Genomic DNA, 26,258 nt, shown 5'->3' on the forward strand with positions numbered 1-26,258 from the left:
TCCAATGTTCGGGAATTCTCCGTGCACCACAAGTTTGCACACCACTACTCGTCTCCTCCTGCATTGCTGTGGCCACTGCATCCATTGACGTAGAATCAATTCGTTTCCTCCCTCTGCCAGATTGCACACCAAACGAACCCGTGCGTTCGAAATTCCGAGTCATTTTCTCCAGTCCCTCGGCAGCCATCCGACCAACGCGCTTTTTCAAACCCTTCAGTGTCCGGAACTTCTGCAGAGTGACATATGCACAGTCATCATTCTAGAAATACAGCTCTACACGCAGAACGCGATCCTGCATTGAGACAGTCATAGTGAACGTCGCAGACGCGAAAGGAGGAAAAGCCGTATACCCAGCATGTTTATACCAACTTCAATGGGTCGTGCGTATGATTGCCTATTAATAAATTTTCACAGTATTTTTTTTCTTGTCCCATGGGTTTCCCTCCTTCTCCGATGACATTCCATTGCAATTTGACGTCATTCTGACCAGTGGTGTTATTTGTTCAGCGTTTTGAAACTTTTATAATCACCCTATATTCATATGTTTCAAGTCAGGTATGCAATCTTATCTAGACAATGAGGTTTGTCTTGTCTTGAAGTTAATGTACGCAAATTTTCATCAAGACCAGAATAAAACTGTAGATTTGTATGAATTACAAACAAACAAACGGCCACTCTCCTTTTTGTATACAGATTCTGCTCAGTGAACGTTCTGTTATGTCCTTTACTGCTGTCTAGGTTGAATTATTGTGGCGTGTGTTCAACAGCGGGTAGCCAGGCTAAGCGTTTCTTTTATTATCTGGTTACTGTTCCTCTTGTTAATTGATTGTAATTAGTATTGGTTTGGGGTTTAAGAGTGCTGGGGTATTTTTGTGTGTATTGTGCCAATGAGCTGCTATTTTACTACAGAAGGCTCGTGATAATCCGGTGGTTACAGGACCAAGGATTATCAAAAATGTGTTACAAAAGGTCGACTTTTTAAAATTGAATTTAGACTTCTAAAGCTACATAATTTAAGTTGATTTTTAGAAATATTGTGTCTGCGCTGTGTGTACTATAGTATTCCTATTGTTACATACATATGTATCTTACGGCCATTGAAGTTATAAATAAATACATATGTACATATAAGACAAATTCATTATGTACATATGTATGTATATGTTACAAATGTATACAAACACAGACATGCAATGTATATACATACAAATGTATACTAATAGCGTATTTATCACTTAAAAATTGCAATAGTTCTTTGTTTTTGCTTTCGTATAGAGTCCGTTAGGATTTTTCTCTAATGTCTTTTAACATCAAAATGTTCTCGTAGTCGAGTTCCCTCTCTTCCCACCGCGGATCCGCCATGACCTCATTGCAAGTGAAAGTGCTTGGTTGGTTGATTTGGGGGAGGGGACCAAACAGCGAGCTCATCGGTCCCATCGGATTAAGGAAAGATGAGAAAGGAAGGCGGCCGTGCCCTTTCAAAGGAACCATCCGGGCATTTGCCTGAAGTGATTTAGGGAAATCACGGAAAATTTAAATCAGGATGGCCGGATGTGAGTTTGGATCGTCGAAAAAAAAAAGTTCAAATGTGTGTGAAATCTTATGGGGCTTAACTGCTAAGATCATCAGCCCCTAAGCTTACACACTACTTAACCTAAATTATCCTAAGGATAAACACACACACCCATGCGCGAGGGAGGAATCGAACCTCCGCCGGGACCAGACGCACAGTCCATGACTGCAGCGCCTTAAACCGCTCGCCCAAATGCGACTCCAGTGTGCTAACCATGGCGCCACCTCGCTCGGTCAAGTGATTGTGCATTTCACTTCCGTGGCCACCTGAATCGGGATGTTGTCTACCACATTCTACCACATGAGCCATAACTTCCTGGATTATCTCCTCCTCTGTCAGTTCACAACCAAGGTTATTGTGAAACACCCATGTTCTCAATTCTTCTGCATCTTCTTGCGGAAAGTTAATTTCATCACAAAGTGTATGTGTATTCTTGGTAACTTCGTTATTATCTTCAGATTTTTCATTTCTGTCGTCTCTTTTTGAGAGGAGTGGGTTTCCTGGCCAAATATTTTCCCAAGATTTATCAGAGTTAAAGGCTTGACTTGCCGTCACGCAAGTGCCGCGCTGTCAACAGCATTCTTGATGTTACATTTTTACAAGACTGATGTGATGTCTGCGTCGGGTTGGCTGACGAAATCAATCCGTAAGTGCTTTTTGTGATGTGCTGATGTGTTTTATAACATATTGATCCATCGGATGAATCAGTGCAGTCGTATTTTTTTGGCAAATACAATGACTTTATGTAACAATCAGCCATCTTAACTCTCAATTCTTTCTTGTTTGGGTGTCCTGAATCATTATATAACAACAAAAGGGCCTTCTATGGCAGATTTTTTTCTCTTTAAGTGTTCTTTGACTTCTTGTATAAAATTGTTGGAAAATCAATCTAAAAAATTCTTCTTTAGTATTTCATCCTCGACTTTGGCTTTTGTACGTCACTATAAGAGATTCTACTTTTATGTTTTTAATGGGCCGAGGGGAACTGGATTTGCCCACAAAACATGGCTCTGAGCACTATGGGACTTAATATCTGAGGTCATCAGTCCCCTAGAACTTAGAACTACTTAAACCTAACTAACATAAGGACATCACACACATCCATGCCCGAGGCAGGATTCGAACCTGTAACCGTAGCGATCGGTTCCGGACTGGTGCGCTTAGAACCACTTGGCCACACGAGCCGGCAGATTTGCCAACATCTAAGAATTTTAACATATGACTTGCAGTATTCTTCCTCCGTGACAAAAGTTTTTGTTGGTAGCTGCCGCCAGTCTAAGGCTGTTTCATCAGCGTTATACAGTTGTTTGGGCGTAATGCCTAGTCCGTCCATTCTGGCGTTTAAATTACGAATGAATTGAGAAATTTCGGTCTGATCGGTTGAAAGTTTTTCTCCGCTCATCTAAAAGAAACTAATGACATGTCAGTTCTTAAAATTTTCAAGCCAACCATTGCTGGCACGAAAATCATCTTTGTTGGTCATTTCACGATAAAAAGCTGGGTTTTCTATTTTAAAGTATCTTCCGAAATAAGGACATTACTGTTTCTTTGTCGTTTAAACCAAGCGCACAGAGCCTCCTCAAGTTGAGGGTATTCACTCATGCGAAGAGTTTTCTCTTCTTAGACGAATGCGTGGTTTCTGTTGTTTTGGATACGTCTGAAAGAACAGACATCACGCAGAATCCGCAGCTGTGATATATTATACGTAAATTGAAGGTGAAGCGGAGGAGAAGAGAGGGAAGGTATTACTGATGTTAGCTGCATCGCGACATTAAGCGAAATCACCAGCGACGAGTGAGAAAATGTACCGGATCAGGATTCGAACCCGGAATCTCCTGCTTACTAGGCAGGTGCGTTAGCCACTGCACCATCCAGAGCACAGTGTTATCACAACTGCGCGGACTATCTATGCACGCCTCACAGCTGACCCACAATCCCACCAAGTGTCACTTATCAGTAGTCCCTGTCCGTTTCCTCCATCCTCGCTACTCTGAGAGTCCCGTAGCAGGCCGGACGTATTTGTGCATCGGCACTGAACCAGGCGTATCTTGCCCATCTATGCGAATCAGTTACATATCCTACATATTTCTGCTACTTGTGGTCCATGTAATGTCGAGTTGCTGCGCTGTCGAAAGGAAGTCCGACACGGTATTAGGAGGTATCTCATGACTTACGATATTTCATGCCTGGTTTTCGATTTTGTCAGGAAACTCCTTCTGCTTGTACGTCTTAAGAGTCAGTCCTCTTTTGGTACTGTTAATTCTGGCATAACGGAATATTGCTTGAAGCACTATGCATTTCTTCATCTACGTCATACTCCGCAAGCCACCTAATGGTGTGTGGTGGAGGGTACTTCCGGTACCACTATCTGATCCCTACCTGTTCCACTCGCGAATAGTGCGTGGGAAGAATTATTGTCGGTAAGCCTCTGTATTGGCTATAATTTCTCAAATTTTCTTCTCGCGGTCAATACGCGAGGTGTTTGTGGGGGAAACTAATATGTTGTCTGACTACTCCTGAAAAGTGCTGTCCCGAAATTTCAATACTAAATCTCTCTGTGATGCACAACGCCTCTCTTGTAACGTCTGCCAGTAAAGTTTGTTCAGCGACTCCGTAACGCTCTCTCGCTAGCTAAAAGATACCGTGACGATACGCCCCGTTGTTCGTTGGATCTTCTCTATCTTCTGTATCAGTCCTACCTGATAGGGATTCGAGACTGATGAACAATACTCAAGAATCGGGCGAACAAGCGCCTTATAAGCCACTTCTTTCGTGGTTGAGTTAGATTTCCTTAAGATTCTTCCGATGAATCTGAGTCTGGTGTCTGCTTTTCTCACTATCTGTTTCATATGGTCATTCCACTTAAGGTCGCTCTGGATAGTTACGCCTAAATATTTTACGGCAGACGCTGTCTCCAGGTGTTTGTCATCAATAGTGTAGCTATACAGTGGTGGAGTTCTTTTCCTATGTATGCGGAATATGTTACATTTATTTACGTTCAAGGTCAACTGCCAGAGTCTGCACCATTCATCATTTCTCTGCAGGTCGTTCTGCAATTTCTTACTATCTCCTGGCGTTGCTACTGTGGCGTAGACAGCGGCATCATCTGCAAATAGCCTTAAGGAGCATCCAACGATTTCTACTACATCATTTATAGAGTGTCGGAACTTCAATAGTGGTAACTATTTATTCGCAACCGGTACAAAAGAGTTACATGTTTGCACGTGTTAGTGTCCTTCAAAGTAGTCACCCGCGTTGTGTAGAACCCGTTGCCAGCGATGTGGAAGGCGTAGTATAACGTAAGCAGAGCCTGTTCTGCTGGTGCGAATGGAGCGGCCTACTGCCTGTTGAATCTCTGGAACAGTTCTGAAGCGAATGCCACGAAGTAGTTCTTTCATCTTCAGAATAAAATCAAAGTCACAAGGACTTGGTGGACGCTACAGTACTTCCCAGTCCCATAGACCGAACAGAGGAGCCACAGGTTACGCTGCATGCGCCCACGCATTGTAGTGCAAACTATTGGGTGGGTTGCGCAGAAGTGTCGCCGCTTCTTTCCCAGAGCTGGTCGCAGGTGATGCTCCAAAGCGAACAGTAATTCTGTGCATTTACGGTCTGCCGTGGACGAACGTAACGCATTAGGATAACACCTTCACAGTCGTAAACGAGAATCACCATAACTTTCACCATACTGGGACTCTGACGCACTTTCGACTTTCGCGGCGACCCATAATGACACCATTCGTTGGAATTGCGTTTCAGTTTTGGCTCGTATAATGAAGACCATGTATCATACACTGTTGCGATACGGCCTAAGAAACCCCCTCCTTTGCGCTCGTAGTGCTCCAAGTGCGTCTGAGCAGTTTCGTAACGCATCCATTTCTGCATTTCCGTCAAGTCATGCGGAACCCATCGTGATGCAATTTTTCGCATGCCCAGGCGTTCCTTCAGCATGCGAAGCACAGTCGTGTGCGCTAATGCGGTTTCGTGGGCGAGCTCAGAATCGTATGGCGTCGATCACTGTCCACTAACGCGGCAGCAGAATGCGCTTCTTTTTCAGAGATCCTAGGACTACCTGCCCGATGCATGTCCGCCACAGTTTTCCGACCTTCGTTTAAGGCTTTTACCCAACGTGCCACTGTTCTGTACGGCAATGCCGATTCCCCGCACGCTTCTTGAACACCTTGATGACACTGTCGTTCTGTACGTATCGAAGTCCTAATCCATCCACAGTGGGTCCACAGAAAGAACTGTTTGTTCGTCTACTTATCAGGTCGCATTGTTTCTAATTTTACTGTCATGTCCACAACGCGACATGTGTGAGGGACGAAGCAGTGACTATGTTCTTTGAATTTTCTTGCAATATTCGCTTTTTAAAATTTTAGAAATACGTGTTTGCTTAAATATTAGTGTCTCTGCTGTAGCGATTTGCAGAGCAGACTACTAAGCAGTTTGTCAGTGCTATCGAACTAAGTTCTGTCTTTTTCTTTAACCGCATACGGTGAGGGTCCAGGCTGGCAAAGAATACTGCAAGACTTGCTCGTGAGGTAGTTTACCAAGCGACCTTTTTTCTTACTGTTATTCTAATTAATCTCTGCCTGGTACGTGCCTTCTTTCTCGGCCGTGGTTGGATGCTTCTCAGTATGAGTTTGCAGCTGATACTAATATGTGATCACAAACTGTGGTTTCTGGCCTCCTTAGCCGCTGTAAATTACATTTAATTCTGCAGAAGAGCATCGGTCAACCTTCATGCATTTCATAAAAAAATTTCATGCTGTGTATGAGTTCTGTTTACAAAAGAATCTTCGATTTACTTTATCAAAAATGGTTCAAATGGCCCTGAGCACTATGGGACTTAACGTCTAAGGTCATCAGTCCCTTAGAACTTAGAAGTACTTAAACCTAACTAACCTAAGGACATCACACATATCTATGCCCGAGGCAGGATTCGAACCTGTGACCGTAGCGGTCGCGCGGTTCCAGATTGTAGCGCCTAGAACCGCCCGGCCACTCAATTTACTTTATCGTATCCATTTAAAATTAGCAGAGAATACCAGTTTTCTAAGGTATGTACCATTTTATTTGCTAAACAAAGTTAAAGAAGAGCAATAACAAATAGCCAAGGCAGCCAAATCTGTCTGCCAAACTTGTGTAAAATAAATGGTCATCCACATGCCGTGTGTAAGCTGATGGTAAGTTCGTGAATCTCTGTGTTGCATGGGACGAGAGACGAGCTTGAGCAGAAGGAAACTGCTTGCAGAGAATAGGCTAGTCTTCAAGACCATCCTAGGAGGTACTGCAGTACCTTCCGTCTTTCATCCGTGTAGGTAACAAGATTGATGTGGTGGGTCGGCGAAAGAAGACTGCTTACTGGCGTACGAAATGCCATCCAGCGAAACAAGTAGTGAATTTCGCAGTGCGTAGTTCTTTGCAGTTACTAGTTGTGGCGAAGATCGCAGGCTACAAGAAATCCACGTAAGAATTGCGACAGTAAAAAGATTATTGGCGAGTTTGACCGCAGTCGTGTGTCACGGTTCGTGGCTGCAGATTTCTCCGCTGTGGGTGGCGAATGGCTGCAGAACGTTCGCATTGGTCCTTCCAGAATTTTTTTTCCGAGCCAGCACTGAGGAAGGGATTGTGTCTCCAAGAGCGAAGTTGTTCGCGAGAAAACCTTGCACTCCGTTCTATGTATATTCGCTCCTTTAGAGTGAGTGAGGAGAGAGCAGCAGTGGAATGTGGTGGACTGGAAACGTTGTCGTATCAGATTGTTTTTGGTGTAGGTACTATTTGCCTGCTGGCCTGACTCGAACTACACAGCACAAAACACGAGGTTGCTAACAACTGCTGAAACACCAGTGAAAATTCGTCTGACAAGTATTATTATTATTTCACATTATATTATGCATTATACTGCACATTTTTGCCTCCAGGACAGTTATTAACTTAAATGTTTAATGATTACTCATTGTTCTTTTGTTTCCTTCTTCTTTTCCTCTTTCCAAAAACCTCATCATTCTTTGGCTGTGTTCCTGTTTCCTTTCCTCTGTCCAAATTTTGCCTGCTTTCTTCCTTTCTTTTATTTCAAATTACGTGTTCATAATTTTGTTTCTGAATTTGTCTCTTTCATTTATCATTTCAATACTGATCCCTGCTTGTTTTAGGTCTTCTTTTATTTCTTGGAACCAATTGATTTTTTTTTTTTTTTTTTTTTTTTTTTTTAGTGGACTGTTTACTACATCAAAAATCCTATTTGTGAGTCTGTTGATATTAACTCTATGTAAGTGTCCATGGAATGTTAGTCGGCATTTTCTGACCATGTCTGTGAGCCTGTCTGTGTGTTCGTATCATTTTCTGGCTGGTCTCTTCATTCATACACCATCTCTGTGTACTGCTCCAAAAGTTTTTCTCAGAATTTTACGTTCTGTTTTTTTCTCACTCTGTTCATGCCTCATGCTCAGATTGGGTCGTTTCTGACGCGAAGACTACTTCTAGTAGTTCAACCGTAATGTACTGCCTGAGTGTAGCCTGTCTTGAAATGTTTCTTTTATTGTAGTGCGCCCATGACAGTTTGTATGCTTTTTGAAGTTTTTCTTTACTTATTATGTTGGATGTCATATCCAACAATTGCGCATGTAGCAGCAATACCACGACTCCTTTATTATGCTTGAGAACTCATTAGATTGGTCTCCTTACCGCGCTGTGTAGTGCACTTGTCCCCGACAAAAGACGGTAGCGGTGAAGACTGGCGAGCCGTGTCTCCTAGTATATGGAGACGGAGAGAATGGAATTGATGTCTTAGGACCCGCTGGTGATTTTAAAGCGAATATTCGGAGTTAATTTCTGGCCTTTTTTATCTACCTTGATAGAGGGATATGTAGGGAAGGACTATTACCATGGCCTGCACGTTTACCTTATATCAGTGCTTCAGGTTGTTAGTGCTGGGCATCCAAAACAATAGTGTTATCTAATTATTACTCCTACTGGAATAGCAATAGCTGGAAAGAGAGGGAATATCGGACATACATAGGTCTAAAGTAAGGAATCCGCTCCCTAATTCTGCAAAAAGTGAGACAAGACATCTTAAAACCACGGAATGCACAACTTTTACTATATTCGAATAGTTCAGAATCGCCGAAGAATATGTGGGAAATACTGAGTAGAAGAAGGGGCCAAATGAAAGGGCTTGTGTTAACACAGTAGCAAATAACTTGCATGGTACTAGAGGGAGCTGTTGGGTGAGAACTGTGGGGAAGACAGAGATTGGAATGCACCGAACAAATAATTGAGGACAGTTGATGCATGTGCTACTCTGAAGATGAAGAGGTTGGCACAGGACAGAAAGTCGTCGTGGGACATATAAAAAAAGAGAGAACGTGTTCTTGACACTAGAAGTGAACTGGGGTAGAAGTGGACACAGTATAGGGGTGTTCATTGTATTAAGCATCATGGTTTTACAGAGCAGTTCACTTTTTTCATACAACTTGCGACGATGCAGCCGGGTGGCGTCTTCGACAACTGCCGATATTTGGACAGGTGAACACTCACCCATGGTCAAGAAACAAATGCAAATAGAGAGCTCAGTGCAAGGTTTGCTGGGCTTCTCTGACCAAAAATCATGGTAGAGAATATGCAAAAAGACAACTCACCAAACAATCGAAATCGCCGATGGTGAATATCAACTAACAATGGCTGAGCATTAACTAGCGTTAACTTTGTCACTCTATTGTTTTAACCAGAGAGAGAGGAGGGTTCCAAGCAGCATTTTCAAGGGGTGAAGTGTGATTTTCGACCTCTACCTGAGCTTAGGACCTTTTTAGAGCCTGTAAAGGATGGTCTCGGTTTGTGAAAGGCGGGTGTCTACCATATTCCATGGCTCTGAGCACTATGGGACTTACCATCTATGGTCATCAGTCCCCTAGAACTTAGAACTACTTAAACCTAACTAACCTAAGGACATCACACAACACCCAGCCATCACGAGGCAGAGAAAATCCCTGACCCCGCCGGGAATCGAACCCGGGAACCCGGGCGTGGGAAGTGAGAACGCTACCGCACGACCACGAGATGCGGGCCATATTCCATGTATTTATGGCATGTTGTAGACTGGTCAGACCATCAGGGCCGTAGAGGACCGGTAATAATAATAAATGCATATGGCTCATCGCCGAGGTGTAAGTCCCTCTATTGGACGCCGCTTCGGAGGCTTGTGTGTCCCTAATCCACCACAGATACCCAACCAAGAGAAAGGGACCTTAAGCTTAACGTCGAATCCGAATCGTGTGTCGTTCGTAACGACTCCCGACATCGTTGAGATGTGACGACCAGATCAAAAGCGGAATGAAAATATTCACTGATCCACCCGGATTCGATCCTCCGACTAGTACATTTCCAAGCATACTCTTTACGACTAGACCAGCAGACACGACACAGAGCTCCGCTGTATTGAGCATAAGCGTTAACAGCCGAGCAAATCAGCTGCTCCCGAGTGCTCCATTGGTACCGGTCATCCTATGAGAAACAATTTACAGTCAAATGAAAACCGAAAACCAGCCACAACGGTACCATTGATATGGTTCCATTTAAAAGTAATAACTACGCGCGTTGAGACATTTATCCTTCTGGGAGACGAGGTGATCAATTCATGTTTCGTATAAGGTGGCGAGCCGCAGACGGATGCAAATCTGCATCCACTCTTGTACACCCTCGTCCGACTGAAGCCGATGTCCACGCATGTGTTTCTTCAGGTCGGCAAAGATGTGAAAATCACCCAGTGAAATATCCGAGCTGTACGGTGGATGTTGCGGTGTTTCCCAACAAAATCGCTGAAGCACAGACTCGTCCGATTGTTAGTGTGGGGGCGGGTGTTATGGTGCAACAGGATGATTCAGTTCGATAGAATTCCTGGGCATTTTGATTTCACAACGCTTCGCAGTTTCTGCAGAGTGTCTTCATAGCGCTGTGCATTGATTGTGGTTCCACTCCCGAGGAACAAGACGGGCGGAGGACCCCTGCAGTCGAGGAAGGAGGTTATCGTGACCTTACCGGAACTTGCGTGAAGCTCTTTGGATTTCTTTGCGGGGGAGATGTGCGATGTTTCCACTGTCCTCGGGCTGTCGGAATGCCGTAAGACGGAAGCATCCTTTTTCAAGACAACACCCGTCCTCACACTACCAATCGGACGAAGGCTCCGCTTCAGCGATTTGGTAAGGAAATACTGCAACATTTTCCGTACAGTCCAGATCTTTCACTCTGTGCTTTTCACTACTTTGGTGACCTGAAGAAACACATGAACGGACATCGGTTTCAGTTGGGCGAGCACGCGCAAGTTTGGATGCGCGGTTGGGGATCCGTCAGCGGCCGACCGCGTTGTCGAAACAGTAATTGATCGAATAGTCATCCAGTGGGATAAATGTCTTAACGCGTGTGGTGATTACTTTTGAATGTAAAACACGGCCCTTCATGTAACACAGAGGTTCTGATACTGCTATTGACGTAATGTTGTTAAAGAAGCAGTTGAGATTACATTATCAAGTGACTTTATGAATAGAGACGGGGGTTTCTGATTAAATTCTGCTTGGAATCTGCCCTCTCCCTGGTTAAACAACGGAGCGAGATAGTTAATTCTGCTTGCATGTGAGCCTCGACTGCAAGACACAAATGAATTAAAGACATTAGATGCCAGTGGGTACTGATTTATATCAATGGGGAAAGACGAAAATTTGTGCCGGAGCAGGATTCGAACCTGAGTCTCCACCTTACTAGACAGAGGCGCTGACCAGTAAGGCATCCGGACACACTGGTCACCACAGCTGCACGGGCTATCCTAGCACGCCTCCCATCAGATCCAAATCCTGAGCTTATTCACAAAGTAATGATATAGTGCACTTACCCATTATCTTTATGACACGCGGTATTTCGTCGATTCTCGTAAGAGTTCGATATTGGTGTGCATTTGCACTAAAGGGATCATTGGCCATCTTCACAGTAATTGTATATGTGGTATCTGTTCTTTCGTACATGTCCGAAAGAACAGACATCGTATATAGATAGTGACTGCATGCCCAAGTGTGGAAGTAGTTGTAGGGCCCTATTTATCGATATGACGTTGTACTCCTTCTGGCCTGGATACATGCTCTGATTCGGTTGGGAAGGGTCTCATAAAGTCGTTATATCCTCTCCCGAGGCAAACTAGCCCGCAAATGTTGTAACAGGTAGCTGGTATCCTGGATAACGGCACTGGATCAGAGTTGTACGAGCTGGTCTCCACACATGTTCTATTGCGGCCACATCTGGGAATGTTGCTGGCCACGGGAATATCTCAATATCATGCAGACTCCTTTCAGAGCGCGCTGATACAGTAGCTGCATATTTAGCAATAATTTACAACCGCTCGCTCGATGAAAGATCCGCATCTAAAAACTGGGATGTTGCACAGGTCCCATCAATACGGAAGACAGGAAATAGGAGTAATCTGATGAATTACAGACGCATATCACTAACGTCGATTTACAGCAGGATTTTGGAATATATACTGCGTTCGAATACCATGAATTACCTCGAAGAAAACGATTTATTCGCAAATAGCCAAGACCGATTCCGAAAATATCGTTCTTGTGAAACGCCACTAACTCTTCATTCACACGAACTAATGAGTGCTGTCGACAGGGGGATCTCAAACTGATTCCGTATTTTTATATTTCCAGAAGGCTTTTGACACCGTTCCTCACAAGCGACTTATAATCAAATTGCGCGTTTACGGAGTATCGTGACAGTTGTGCGACTGGACTCATGATACCTTATCGGAAAGGTCATAGTTCGTAGTAACTGAAGGAAATCCATCGAAAAAAAACAGAAGCGATATCTGGAGTTCTGCAAGGAAGTGTTACATGCACTTCCTCCTCTCGAACTATATAAACCATTTAGGAGACAATCTGAGCAGTCTGGTTGGATTTTTTTTGCATATGATGAGGTCATTTATCTCCTCGTAAAGTCATCAGATGATCACACTCAATTACAAAATGATATAGACATGATATCTGCTAGGTGCAAAACTCATCCACAAGCGTAATAAAAGGAATCATTTGAATTGCGGTTGCACGATAAATGGCAGAACTAAAAGCTGTGAAGTCAAGTAAATATTTGGGTAGTACATTTACAAATAACTTAAACTGGGGCAATGTTTTGGGAAAGTGAACCAAAAACTGCGATATATTGATAGAACGCTTAGAAGATGCAACAGATATCTGAAGAGACTGACTACACTTGCTCGCCCTCTTCTGGAGAACTGTTGCTCGGTAAGGGTTCCGCATTAGATACGATTAACATAAAACATCGAAAAAGTTTTAAAAAAGGGCAGCTAGTGAGTATTATAGCAAAATAGGGGAGAACGTGCCACGGATATGATAAGCGAATTAGGGTGCCAACCTTTGAAAAGAAGGCGTTTTTGGTTCCGGCAGGACCTTATTGTGAAATTTCAGTCACCAACTTTGTCCTCCGAAAGCGTAAATATTTTGTTGTCGCCCACTTACATAGGGAAAATTATCGTTGTAATAAAATAAGAGAAATCAGAGCTCGTACAGAAAGATTTAAGTGTTCTTTTCCCGCACGCTGCTCGAGAGTGGAACGGTAGAGACATAGCTTGCAGATGGTTCGATGAACCCTCTGCCAGTTAACTGTTAATTTCAGAGAAATCATGTAGATGTAGTTCTAGATCGATACATGTACTGTATGTGGACGAGCATTGTCGTGTTGAAAAATTGCACCACGATGCTGTAGTATGATAGAATATCCGTGACTTACGGTTGTCCCACGAGACTTCCCTCAATGGCTACCAGCTGTGACCTGGTGCCTTAGCGGGTGGCTCCTCACACCATGACCCACAGAAGTACAACAGCTGTGACTCTCCAAAGCGATGAAAGAATTTGACCTCTCTCCGGGTCGCCTTCCTATTCCAAAACGGCTGTCACCAAAGGTAGACCAGAACCGCGATTCATCACTGAACACAATGTGACGCCATTCATCAGCAGTGCAAGGTTTTCAGTCACGACACCGAACCAAATGCAGCCATCTGTGTCGTGTTAAACGCAGTCTACGGATGGCTGGAAATTTCCTAATCCGCCTGCTACTAGCTTCCGACCAACGGTGCGGACGACTCAGAATTTTGCAGGGAGTCCATTTCTCGTTCTCAGATGGCACATGCAGACGAGAAGGACTTACGATGTGCATGGTGAACAACACAATACGGCGATCCTACAATATTGTGGTCAGATGTGGCCTACCAGAACATTGACGACGAGCATGCCCTCACGTTCCTATGGATTCCAACATCGAGCTACTGTCACTTCCAAATGCTCATCAAATTGGGAGTTTATACGATTCGACCTGCCGGACAAATGAAGGTCCGCAATAAGGGCCGTTTCAGACTGTCAGGTGCTGACAAAACTGTCTCACACGAGTAGGCGGCAGTTCGATGCATCTTCGTGTCCTTCACAGTGACCGTTAAAAAAAAGAAATTTTTTTTTGAGTTATCAGTCATCTGGCTCTTCTGTGCCAATCTCTCTATCTCAGAGTAGCACTTGCAACCTACGCCCTCAATTATTTGCTGATTGCATTCCAATCTGTTTCTTCATATACTGTTTGTACCCTCTACAGCTCCACCTGGTACCATGGAAGTTATTCCCTGATGTCTTAACAAATGTCCTATCATCCTGTACCTTCGCCTTGTTAGTATTTTCAACATATTCCTTTCCACACCGGTTCTTTCTTACCTTATCAGTCCACCAAATTTTGCATATCGTTCTCTGACACCACGTCTCAAATGCTTCGATTCTCTTCTGTTGCGATTTTTCCACCGTCCATGTTTCACTACCATACAATGCCGCGCTCCAAACGTACATTCTTAGAAATTTCTTCCTCAGATTAAGGCCAAGAATGCCCTTTTTGTCAGTGCTAGCCTGCTTTTGATGTCCTCCTTACTCTGTTCGCCATTGGTTATTTTGCTGCCTCGGTAGTAGAATTCCTTGACTTCATCTCCTTCGCGACCATCAATCCTGTTAAGTGTCTCGCTGTTTTCATTTTTGCTATTTCCTCATCACTCACGTCTTTCTTAGATTTCCTCTTAATCCATGTTCTGCACTCATTAGATTGTTCGTTCCGTTCAGTAGATCCCGAAATTTTTCTTCACTTTCACTGAAGGTAGTAGTAGTATCATCAGCGAATCTAATCACTGATATACTAAATTTAATATTTTAATCCCACGTTTGAACCTTTCTTGTATTCCTGTCATTGGTACTTCGATGTATAGGTTGAACAATAGGGGTAAAAGACTACATCCATGCCTTACACCCCTTTTAATCTGGTATGGACTTGCAATGTTTCCAGGACATACAGTTACTGATATGTGTGCAGGTACAACATGCTCATAAACCATTCCATGAATATCAAAGAATAAGATGGCCATAACGTTCCCAGCAGAAGCAACCACTTTTGCTTTTTTGGGGGCTGGTGATGCAGAAGATTTCCACACTGAGCTTTGCTGTTTGTTCTCAGGATTAAAATGATGTAGCGAAGTTCTATCAGCAGTGATTACATTTAAAAGAAATTCCGGATCTTCCTCTAACATCAACTTTAACTGCATGCAGACCTGCACACGAATGTCCGTTTGTTCTGGAATCAACAATCTTGGAACCCATCGCGCACAAACACCTGTCATGTGTAATTTGACTGTCACCAACGTGTGCGCGGCCCCCAATGAAACGTTCAGTATTTCAGAAAGTGATCTCAAGTAATTCGTCAATTGTCTCTCACAATGACAGCAGCAGTATTGATGTTTTCTTCCCTAAGAGCAGTAACTGGAGCACCTATCCACCTTACTTTGAAATTGATTGTCTCCCCTCTTTAAAATTTTTAAACCCCCTTTCTAGCTGCGCTGTATGGAAGAACAGACGCTTGGCCTTCGAACTTGGTCTCCCACTTCCACTATTCCCTCTTTGTTTTTGTACCTATTGCAAATCATACATCTCTCCCCCCCCCCCCCAAAAAAAAATGGCTCTGAGCGCTATGGGACTTAAAATTGGAGGTCATCAGTCCCCTAGAACTACTTAAACCTAACTAACCTAACGACATAACACACATCCATGTCCGAGGCAGGATTCGAACCTGCGACAGTAGCAGTCGCGCGGTTCCGAACTGAAGCGCCTAGAACCGCTCGGGCACCGCGTCCAGCTCTCTCCCTACAACTTACCCTTTTATTTCTCGTAAGTTTGAACACTTGCACCATTTTACATTGTGGTGTGCTTGTTTCTGGTCGACGAGTCCTATGAACGTGTCTTGATTTTTCTTCAGTCTTGCTTCCATTATCAACCTCAACGTCAGAACTGCCTATCTGGTGCCCCTTCCTTTCCTGAAGATCAAGTGATCATCAGCTAACAGTTCCCCAATTCTCGTTTTCATTCTTCTATATATTAGTATCTTCATCAGCTTGGATGCGTGAATTGTTAAACTGACTATGCGACGATTTTCCTACCTGTCGGCTCTTGCTGTCTTCAGAACTATATGGACGACGTTTTTCCGAAAGTCTGATTCATCCACGCCCTTTTATACCCTAGCAGTCCAGATAACTGTGCAGTCCTAAAGCATCAACTACTACCGAGTAACGCAGCGCCGCGAAACGGCCTCAGACCCGAACGCCAATGGAAACAATGGGCAGCGCCACACCTCCACCAAGACAGAGTTCAACGCACCCTGTAAACACTAATTTAACCTGCCGCCTATAGCTGGTTGCTCCAGTTAGGTCGCAGACTTAGACAGCATCAGTATTGGTTAATAGGAAGACGATACTTAGCCTGCGTTCTGCGAGTTGTAACAGTAGTTACGTGTAATTGCACGTAGGAGGCACAAGCAGTTACGTTTCGTTTCTTTTTAGAAATAAAAAGCTCAATTAACCTTCAAGTGTTAAGCAGAGATCACTCTGGATTCCTGCCCTCGGCCATCGCAACTTCCCTCCTTCCTTGTTTTTGCCTTCGCTGACTCCGACAACAACCAACAAAACAATGACAACACAAGACGCAAAGACACTAATGCACTTTGGTCACTAATATTCTACATACCAAACATCTGACCACATTTTCTGAGTGTTTCACTTTTTTGTCAGTCAGTGTATTTCCAGTACGTCTTGTATAGTGGGCGGAACTATATAGTGGAGTATGAGACAGTAGCTAATGGTACGGCGTGTCTGGAGTACCTAGGACGAGGCTGGTGAACACTCACCGTGGACTGGAGCCACAGGGCGGCACGGCCGTAGTAGCGCTCGTCCGCCTGATGGTCCGTGTTGTAGAGCAGGCGCAGCTGGTCCCCGTAGTCGGTGCGCCGCACGTGCACGCCCGCAAACACCACCTCCTGCGCAACGGGAAAACACCCCGAGGTGTTACTCAGTTTTAAAATGCGTCACCTGGTAGCACCCACAATGCACATCTAATGCTACACCACATTACCATTCACTAAGGAACAATGCTGACAGAATAAAAAGCCGCTTCAGTTGCCTGTGATTTCAGTTGCCTGTGATTTGCTTAATTTATTCCATGACCGGTTTCGAAACTTACAGCTTCATCTTCAGAAGCCACCAAATAATAGTCACTTCCATATCGGGCCGTCCAGACGAGCGCTGTGGGTGCTGGTCCTAAGCTTCCATGCGTTTGTTTGACGTGGCTGTGATCCCCGATGAATGACTGGCCCGACCGCTACAGATTTAGGTTACCATGATACAAGATGAACATCCACAGAAGCAAAACGAGAATAATGGAATGTAGTCGAATTAAATCGGGTGATGCTGTGGGAATTAGATTAGGAAATGAGAGGCTTAAACTAGTAAATGAGTTTTGCTACTTGTGGAGCAAAATAACTGATAATGGTCGAAGTAGAGAGGATATAAAATGTAGACTGGCAATGGCAAGGAAAGCGTTTTTGAAGAAGAGAAATATGTTAACATCGAGTATAGATTTAAGTGTTAGGAAGTCGTTTCTGAAAGTATTGGTATGGAGTGTAGCCATGTATGGAAGTGAAACGTGGACGATAAATTGTTTGGACAAGAAGAGAATAGAAGCTTTCGAAATGTGGAGTTACAGAAGAATGCTGAAGATTACATGGGTAGATCACATAACTAATGAGAAGGTATTGAATAGAATTGGAGAGTAGAGAAATTTGTGACACAACTTGACTAGAAGTAGGGATCGGTTGGTAGGACATGTTCTGAGACTTCAAGGAATCACCAATTTAGTAATGGAGGGCGCGTGGAGGGTAAAAATCGTTGAGACTAAGAGATGAATACACTAAACAGATTGAGAAGGATGTAGGTTGCAGTAGGTACTGGGAGATGAAGAAGCTTGCACAGGTTAGAGTACCATGGAGAGCTGCATCAAACCGGTCTCTATACTGAACACCACAACAACAACAATTATTTGCTGGCACCTGAAGATCTGGCCTTAAAATTCGAAACCAGCCGTGGAAGAAATTAAGAAAATTACTGGGAACTTCAGCGGATTTTTATTCTGTAAACTATCTTCCCCAGTTGCAGATGTTCATCTGATCAAATACTTTGTAAGGAACAATGAACTGAAACGCCCTAGCAGATTAAAACTGTTTGCAGCAAGTATCTCGAAACGTGGAAATTTGTCTTCAACGCTGTTGGAACGTGCTTCCGTTCCCTTTGTTTCGACAAAAACACTACTTATAATTTCAGTACAAGTTAGAGTTCAGCAAACAACACAACCATTGCATTGCATACTGCGTCCAGTAGAAAAAAGTTCGGAGAAGATAATTTATCGGTATAACAATGGCGCCTGCGTTCTATGGGTTGAATGAACCTCGGACCCTTCTCTGTTCGGATGACTCTTACTTTCCCTTCGCAAAATATCATGTTCCTACATGGTTCAAGGAAACGACTATCAACTACATCTTCGACGAAGGGGAGAAAGTGGAGATTGATTACTGGTGGCACCTGCAAAACGCTCAGGACTCTCTTGAACGCACACCGAGGTACTGTACGTTCTTTGCAAATTTTTTACGCAGCGTTTTCGTATGTCCCCAACTAGTTGCGGAGTGCCGGGCTCAGTGGGACGCTCAGCGCAGCATCACATCGAAGACAGAATGACTTGAATTGCAAGCAGTGGGATAGAAAAATGCAAGAACCAAAGGGGAACAGAAACAGTCAAAGTACAAGAACGAAGTGCTTGGATTAGAAACGGCTTAAGACAGAATTGTTGTCTTTCGCCCGTACTGTTCAATCTACACATCAAAGAAGCAATGAGGGAAATAAAAGAAAAATTCAAGAATGGGATTAAAATTCGCTGATAAAATTGTATCCTCTCTGAAAATGAAGAGGAATTAGAGGACCTGTTAAGTGGAATGAATAGTTTAGTGAGCACAGAATATGGATTGAGAGTAAATGGAAGAAAGATGAAAGTAACGATAAGAAGCCGAAATGAGAACAGCGAGAAAACTATCGTCATAATTGGGGATCACAAAGTAGACGAAGGAGTTCTACTACCTAAGCAGCAAATTAACCCATGTTGGATGGAGTAAGTAGGAGATAAAAAGAAGACTGGCTCTGGCAAAAAGGGCATTCCTTGCCAGGAGAGGTCTACTAGTATCCAACATAGGCCTTAATTTGAGGAGAAATTTCTGAGAACGAACGTCTGGCGCTCAGCGTTGTATGGTAGTGAAACATGGACTGTGGGAAAACCGGAACAGAACAGAGTTGATGTATTTGAGATGTGGTGCCACAGAAGAACGTGCAAAATTTGGTAGACTGATGAGGTAAGAAATGAGAAAGTTCTCCGCAGAGCCGAAGAGGAAAGGAATATATGGAAAACACTGACAAGAAGGGGCAGCATGATATGACATCGGTCAAGAGAAGAGAGGAAGCTGTAGCGGGTAAAAACTATAGATAAGACCCTGTCCAGAGTCTCCTCCTGGACCGAAGGAATATCTTTTGAAATAAGTTAGACAATCAGCTCCAGACACCAGGGTTGAACATCACTATCTTCTCTGGTTTCGGCTCTTGATAAAGAATTGGTTGCTATTCCTACAGATATTCATAAACTTCGCTGAAAATGTCCCCAGCAGGGTTCAAGCCTTCATAAAGGCGAACGTTTGATACACCTTAATTAATTTGATTAGATAGCGTACATGCTTGTATCTCACAAATTTCAAGTTCATAGTTTTGTTATTACGAGCGTTCTCGTACAGTAATGTCTCACTGAATGTTTTTCCCAATGTGTAAAAATCGAGAGGCTTTTATCATTTTATAGTTACAGATCACAGTGTTTCATAACGGTGCTCTAAAATTGTTACAACAGAAATACAGATTGTAGTAGAATGCAGTATTGCTATTAGATTATTTGTATCGTGTCACAAGTGAATGAAGTTTAGTCATGACACTGTTGTCAATCCGGGCCTTCGTATGTTGAATTTCTGAGGAAACAAACGAACACACAAAAAATCGTGGAGGGGGGGCGGGGGGGGGGGGGGATGTGAGGTGAGGTCAGAGGACTACCAATTTGCAGACGCTTTCTACTCGCTGTCTCGGCTCCGGCTGCTGACAATGGTGAAAGCTTACGATAAGAAAAAACAATCTAGAACGCGTGGCTATTGTTCTTGGGTTTCACTCGTTGGCGATAGCTGTTTGTTTCCACAATTAATAGAAAAAAACATAAACTCAACACATTTTATACTCTTTTTTCCACAAATGTCTTGATGGCATTCCCTGGATTTTCGACAGTTAACCGACTTCAACCCGAATGAGTCATCAGAACCAGTATCCTGTTACGAAAGTAATTTCAAACTTCTAAGGACCGCAATGATCGTTAGATGCTCACAGGAACAAAATACGTAATCACTGAAAATACTTGTAAATAAACGAAGCAGTTCACAATGGTGCCGGCCGGAGTGGCCGAGCGGTTCTAGGCGCTGCAGTCTGGAACCGCGCGACCGCTGCGGTTCGAATCCGGCCTCGGGCATGGATGGGTGTGATGTCCTTAGGTTAGTTAGGTTTAAGTAGCTCTAAGTTCTAGGGGACTGATGACCTCAGCAGTTAAGTTCCATAGTGCTCAGAGCAATTCGAACCAATTTAGTTGACGCTGGTCTGATACTTAAACTCTTTATTGTGTTGCAGGGGCAGACAAGGCTTAAGGTAAAATCCGAGCGAAATGTAGCGAGAAAGGAAGCGACAAGAAATACACAACGAAGCTTCAGATTCGTTTATAACGCTCACTGAAACTGTTACAGGTTCAAAGACGGAGCTGATAATTAACCTGGGTCATTTTCGTTAACCAATAGAAAAGTGCCTATGATATGAGTATATTTCTCTTGTAACTAGTTTATTGATCGGCAAAATCACAAAGCTTCAGCTGGTCAACAAAATAAAAGAAATAAATTCACGAAAAATGAAGCTATGTAGCATACGATAAAAATGTTGTTGTTGTTGTTGTTGTGGTCTTCAGTCCTGAGACTGGTTTGATGCAGCTCTCCATGCTACTCTGTCCTGTGCAAGCGTCTTCATCTCCCGGTACCTACTGCAACCTACATCCTTCTGTATCTGCTTAGTGTATTCATCTCTTGGTCTCCCTCTACGAGTTTTATCCTCCACGCTGCCCTCCAATGCTAAATTTGTGATCCCTTGATGCCTCAAAACATGTCTTACCAACCGATCCCTTCTTCTAGTCAAGCTGTGCCACAAACTTCTCTTCTCCCCAATCCTTTTCAATACCTCCTCATTAGTTACGTGATCTATCCAACTTATCTTCAGCATTCTTCTATAGCACCACATTCCGAAAGCTTCTATTCTCTTCTTGTCCAAACTAGTTATCGTCCATGTTTCACTTCCATACATGGCTACACTCCACACAAATACTTTCAGAAACGACTTCCTGATACATAAATCTATACTCGATGTTAACAAATGACCTCGCTGTTTGGTCCCTTCCCTCAAATCAACCGACCTACCAACAATGTCATCAGAAGTGGAAGTAGTAGCAAACTCGCAAGCACATAGAGAAATCTACATTGTTAGTACAGATGAATGAGTAGCGTTGTTGAAATAAAGGTTAATCCTCTAATGTGCATGTAACTAACTATTCACGTGTGGTATTGTACATTCATTTGACGTATTTAAATAATATTTAAAAGTGATTACATGAGTTTTTTTAGACAAGTTTATTTCCAAAATAAGACAAAAATCAGCGTATTCTACGTGTCTGCGAGGAGAGGATACATGAGGTGCCTAAAAGCAGTCGTAGTAACACGAATTATTTATGTAAGAATGAAAAACCGAGTCGAATCCGACTGTGGGGAAGAATGTTTTGATTCGAGAGATATGTAGGAAAACACAAGGCAATAATGACCCTACGATTTACGTAAGGAAATAAATATAAGAAAGCAATATTTATAACATTTGGGACCTGGGTCGAAACAAGGCCCCCGGAGTAGACAACATTGCATTAGAACTACTGACGGCCTTGGGAGAGCCAGTCATGACAAAACTCTACCAGCTGGTGAGCAAGATGTATGAGACAGGCGAAATACCCTCAGACTTCAAGAAGAATATAATAATTCCAATCCCAAAGAAAGCAGGTGCTGACAGATGTGAAAATTACCGAACTATCAGTTTAATAAGTCACAGCTGCAAAATACTAACGCGAATTCTTTACAGACGAATGGAAAAACTGGTAGATGCGGACCTTGGGGAGGATCAGTTTGGATTTCGTAGAAATGTTGGAACACGTGAGGCAATACTGACCTTACGACTTATCTTAGAAGAAAGATTAAGAAAAGGCAAACCTACGTTTCTAGCATTTGTAGACTTAGAGAAAACTTTTGACAATGTTGACTGGAATACTCTCTTTCAAATTCTAAAGGTGGCAGGGGTAAAATAAAGGGAGCGAAAGACTATTTACAATTTGTACACAAACCAGATGGCAGTCATAAGAGTCGAGGGGCATGAAAGGGAAGCAGTGGTTGGGAAAGGAGTGAGACAGGGTTGTAGCCTCTCCCCGGTGTTATTCAATATGTATATTGAGCAAGCTGTAAAGGAAACAAAAGAAAAATTTGGAGTAGGTATTAAAATTCATGGAGAAGAAGTGAAAACTTTGAGGTTCGCCGATGACATTGTAATTCTGTCAGAGACGGCAAAGGACTTGGAAGAGCAGTTGAACGGAATGGACAGTGTCTTGAAAGGAGGATATAAGATGAACATCAACAAAAGCAAAACGAGGATAATGGAATGTAGTCAAATTAAATCGGGTGATGCTGAGGGAATTAGATTAGGAAATGAGACACTTAAAGTAGTAAAGAAGTTTTGCTATTTAGGAAGTAAAATAACTGATGATGGTCGAAGTAGAGAGGATATAAAATGTAGACTGGCAATGGCAAGGAAAGCGTTTCTGAAGAAGAGAAATTTGTTAACATCGAATATAGATTTATGTATCAGGAAGTCGTTTCTGAAAGTATTTGTTTGGAGTGTAGCCATGTATGGAAGTGAAACATGGACGATAACTAGTTTGGACAAGAGGAGAATAGAAGCTTTCGAAATGTGGTGCTACAGAAGAATACTGAAGATAAGGTGGATAGATCATGTAACTAATGAGGAGGTAATGAATAGGATTGGGGAGAAAAGAAGTTCGTGGCACAACTTGACTAGAAGAAGGGATCGGTTGGTAGGACATGTTTTGAGGCATCAAGGGATCACAAATTTAGCATTGGAGGGCAGCGTGGAGGGTAAAAATCTTAGAGGGAGACCGAGAGATGAGTACACTAAGCAGGTTCAGAAGGATGTTGGTTGCAGTAGGTACTGGGAGATGAAGAAGCTTGCACAGGATAGAGTAGCATGGAGAGCTGCATCAAACCAGTCTCAGGACTGAAGACAACAACAACAACAACAACAACAACAGTTTTAGATAAAGCTTATATAATGTTGACTAGAATATACTCCTAGAAATTCTGAAGGTTTGAGGGATAAAATAAAACACACGCTGCGAAAGATTGTCATCATATTGTAAAACAACCAGACTGCAATTATAAGAGCTGAAGCACATGAAAAGGAATCAATAGGCGTGAAGAGATTGGGATAGAGTTGTTACCTATCAGCCAAGTTATTTAATTTCTATATTTATTACGCACTGAAGGAAACTGAAGATAAATATGGAGAGGATGCTAAATAATTAACGCATTATGCAACTGGATGATGGTCGCAGATGAAGGAACTGCAATGCAGATAAAACTAGAAACCAGTATTCCTTCATTTATTAATCCATTTTCCACGTTTTGGTGTTAGCCGCCATGAGAATCCTGGCTCAGATAAAGACCGGCGGATTACATAGTGGCATGATTCACTTGCAACAGAAATGGGCAGTCTGGTCATGGGGGCCTGGAATCTCACTGACTGGAGTAGAACTGCCTTCATTGATGAGTTCAGCTTCCAACTGAGCCCCGCCGCCGAGTGCATATGGCGACGGCCGCAGATCAAATGCACTGCATGGTCATACCCCAAGGTGATTTAAATCCGCAAACCGCCCACCAGAACGTTGTTTCACCATGTATCAGCATTATCCTTAATTTATGAACATGAGTGTAGAAAATAATTTCCACATAGAAGCAAAAACTTATTGTGGAGAAAAATAAGTTTTTCGCAACTGGAGAGTTTCTTCATCAACTTTATTTTTTATTATTTTAGCCCCTCAATATCAGAATAAATTTCTACTTGAAAGAAACAGATTAAAACTCAAATTTTGTAACCAGTAACGAAGTGTAATAGAGTACATAAAGTCAAATCTATGTTACACCTGTCAGATGTAACTGGACATGTAATTGAGCTGCTGAGAAGCATAAGGACCTAAAGCACACAGTCATCCATTTTGAGACTAGCATTTAGGCATGCTCCTGACATCTATTGACCTTAGGGTTAACCCGCATCTTTTTATAGTCATAATTTCTCGCGCTAAAATTCAATCTTATGATATTCTGTGAGCTTAATGTGCAACAAACACGCCACAGTAGTTTCATTGTTCTGGCTCCTGGTTCCCGCCTGTAAGAGGCAGGCAAGGTCATACATGTTCAGCATCGCCAACCGCTGCAATGGAGGCAACACGCGAGGAACCATACGCGGCTTTGAAATTCTGCTTTCGCCTCAACAAATCTTCATCTGGGGCCTATAAAATGTTACAGGAGGCCTATGGACAGTCTGTTCTTCCATACATCACAGCTAGAAAGGGGGTTTAAAATGTTTGAAGAGGAGAGACAATCAATTTCAAAGAAAGGTGGACTCGGTGCTCCAGTTACTGCTCTTAGGGAAGAAAACATCAACACTGCTGCTGTCAGTGTGAGAGACAATTGACGAATTGCTTTGAGATCACTTTCTCAAATACTGAACATTTGATTGGGTACCACGCACACGTTGGTGACAGACAAATTATACACGACGTGTGTTTGTGCGCGATGGGTTCCAAGACTGTTGATTCCCGAACAAACGGACATTCGCGTGTAGGTCTGCATGCAGTTAAAGTAGATGTTACAGGAAGATCGGGAGTTTCTTTCAAATTTCATCACTGCTGATGGAACTTGGCTACATCATTTTGATCCTGAGAGCAAACAGCAAAGCTCAGTGTGGAACCTTTCTTCATCACCAGCCCCCAAAAAAGCAAAAGTGGTTGCTTCTGCTGGGAAAGTTTTGGTTGTCTCATTCTTTGATATTCATGGAATGGTTTATGAGAATGTTGTACCTGCACACACATCAGTAACTGGACAATACTACAGGGATGTCCTGAAAACACTGCAAGTCCACATCAGTCGCAAAAGACGACATTTCCGTGAAGCAGGCTGGATGCTGCACCACTATAATGAGCGGCCGCCTATTGTCAATGTTGTTGCTGAATATCTTGCAAAAATCAACGTGAAGTGCATCCCTCAACCTTCCTATAGTCCGGATTTAGCCCCATATGACTTTTCTATTCTCTAACATAAAGAAACACCTTCGTGTGAGGCATTATCAATCATCAGAAGCAGTGGTGAAGACTGCGGAGGCGATTTTGAAGGACCTCTCAAAAAATGGTTTCCAGCATGTATTCGAAGACTGGCGGAAACGCTGGGACAAGTGCATCGCATTCATGGGAGACTACTTTCAGAAGGACCATCAAAATTATGAGGATGAGTAACGGTACGTTGTCAAAAAAAATTATGATCATTCTTTATCGAACAGCCTCGTATGTAGCCCGACACTGCACGTATGAGCATTTACGAAAAGTTATCTCACAGTCTTCTCAGATATTCATTACCATATGGACCCAAAGCACATAGGATAATTCTGTTAATCTGGACTGCTCAGTTGTTATCTGGGGTTGACAACATAATTTAGTGTCCTCATTATGTATGTAGCGGTAATACTTCATAATTGGATGTCTTCTCGGCAGTTTTATATGAACATCAAGCCACAGAATAACACTGATGATAATGATACCACGACCTGTTGTAACAGGTCATAATTGCATGTGTGGGGAATTTAGTATCTATCCTTTACATTATGATTTTGCTTTAACATTAATTATAAACTGTGCAGCTATCAAGAGACGCTATCTTCACTAGCCTATAGATGCAAATTTTTTGAACTGACATTAAGAATAAATATAATCTGAAATATTAATTA

The 26,258-nt window shown here is 42.9% G+C and overlaps 1 protein-coding gene across 1 annotated transcript in view; it reads right to left on the reverse strand.

The window, feature by feature from the left end:
- LOC126335258 (galactoside alpha-(1,2)-fucosyltransferase 2-like) overlaps positions 1 to 26,258 on the reverse strand; it is a 258,815-nt gene that overhangs the window by 22,062 nt on the left and 210,495 nt on the right. The window contains exon 5 of the mRNA XM_049998301.1: positions 16,838 to 16,966. Coding sequence (XP_049854258.1) covers positions 16,838 to 16,966 — 129 coding nt within the window. The remainder of the gene's footprint in view (positions 1 to 16,837; positions 16,967 to 26,258) is intronic.

This window comes from Schistocerca gregaria, chromosome 2 (genome assembly GCF_023897955.1).
Source record: "Schistocerca gregaria isolate iqSchGreg1 chromosome 2, iqSchGreg1.2, whole genome shotgun sequence".
Taxonomy (NCBI): domain Eukaryota; kingdom Metazoa; phylum Arthropoda; class Insecta; order Orthoptera; family Acrididae; genus Schistocerca; species Schistocerca gregaria.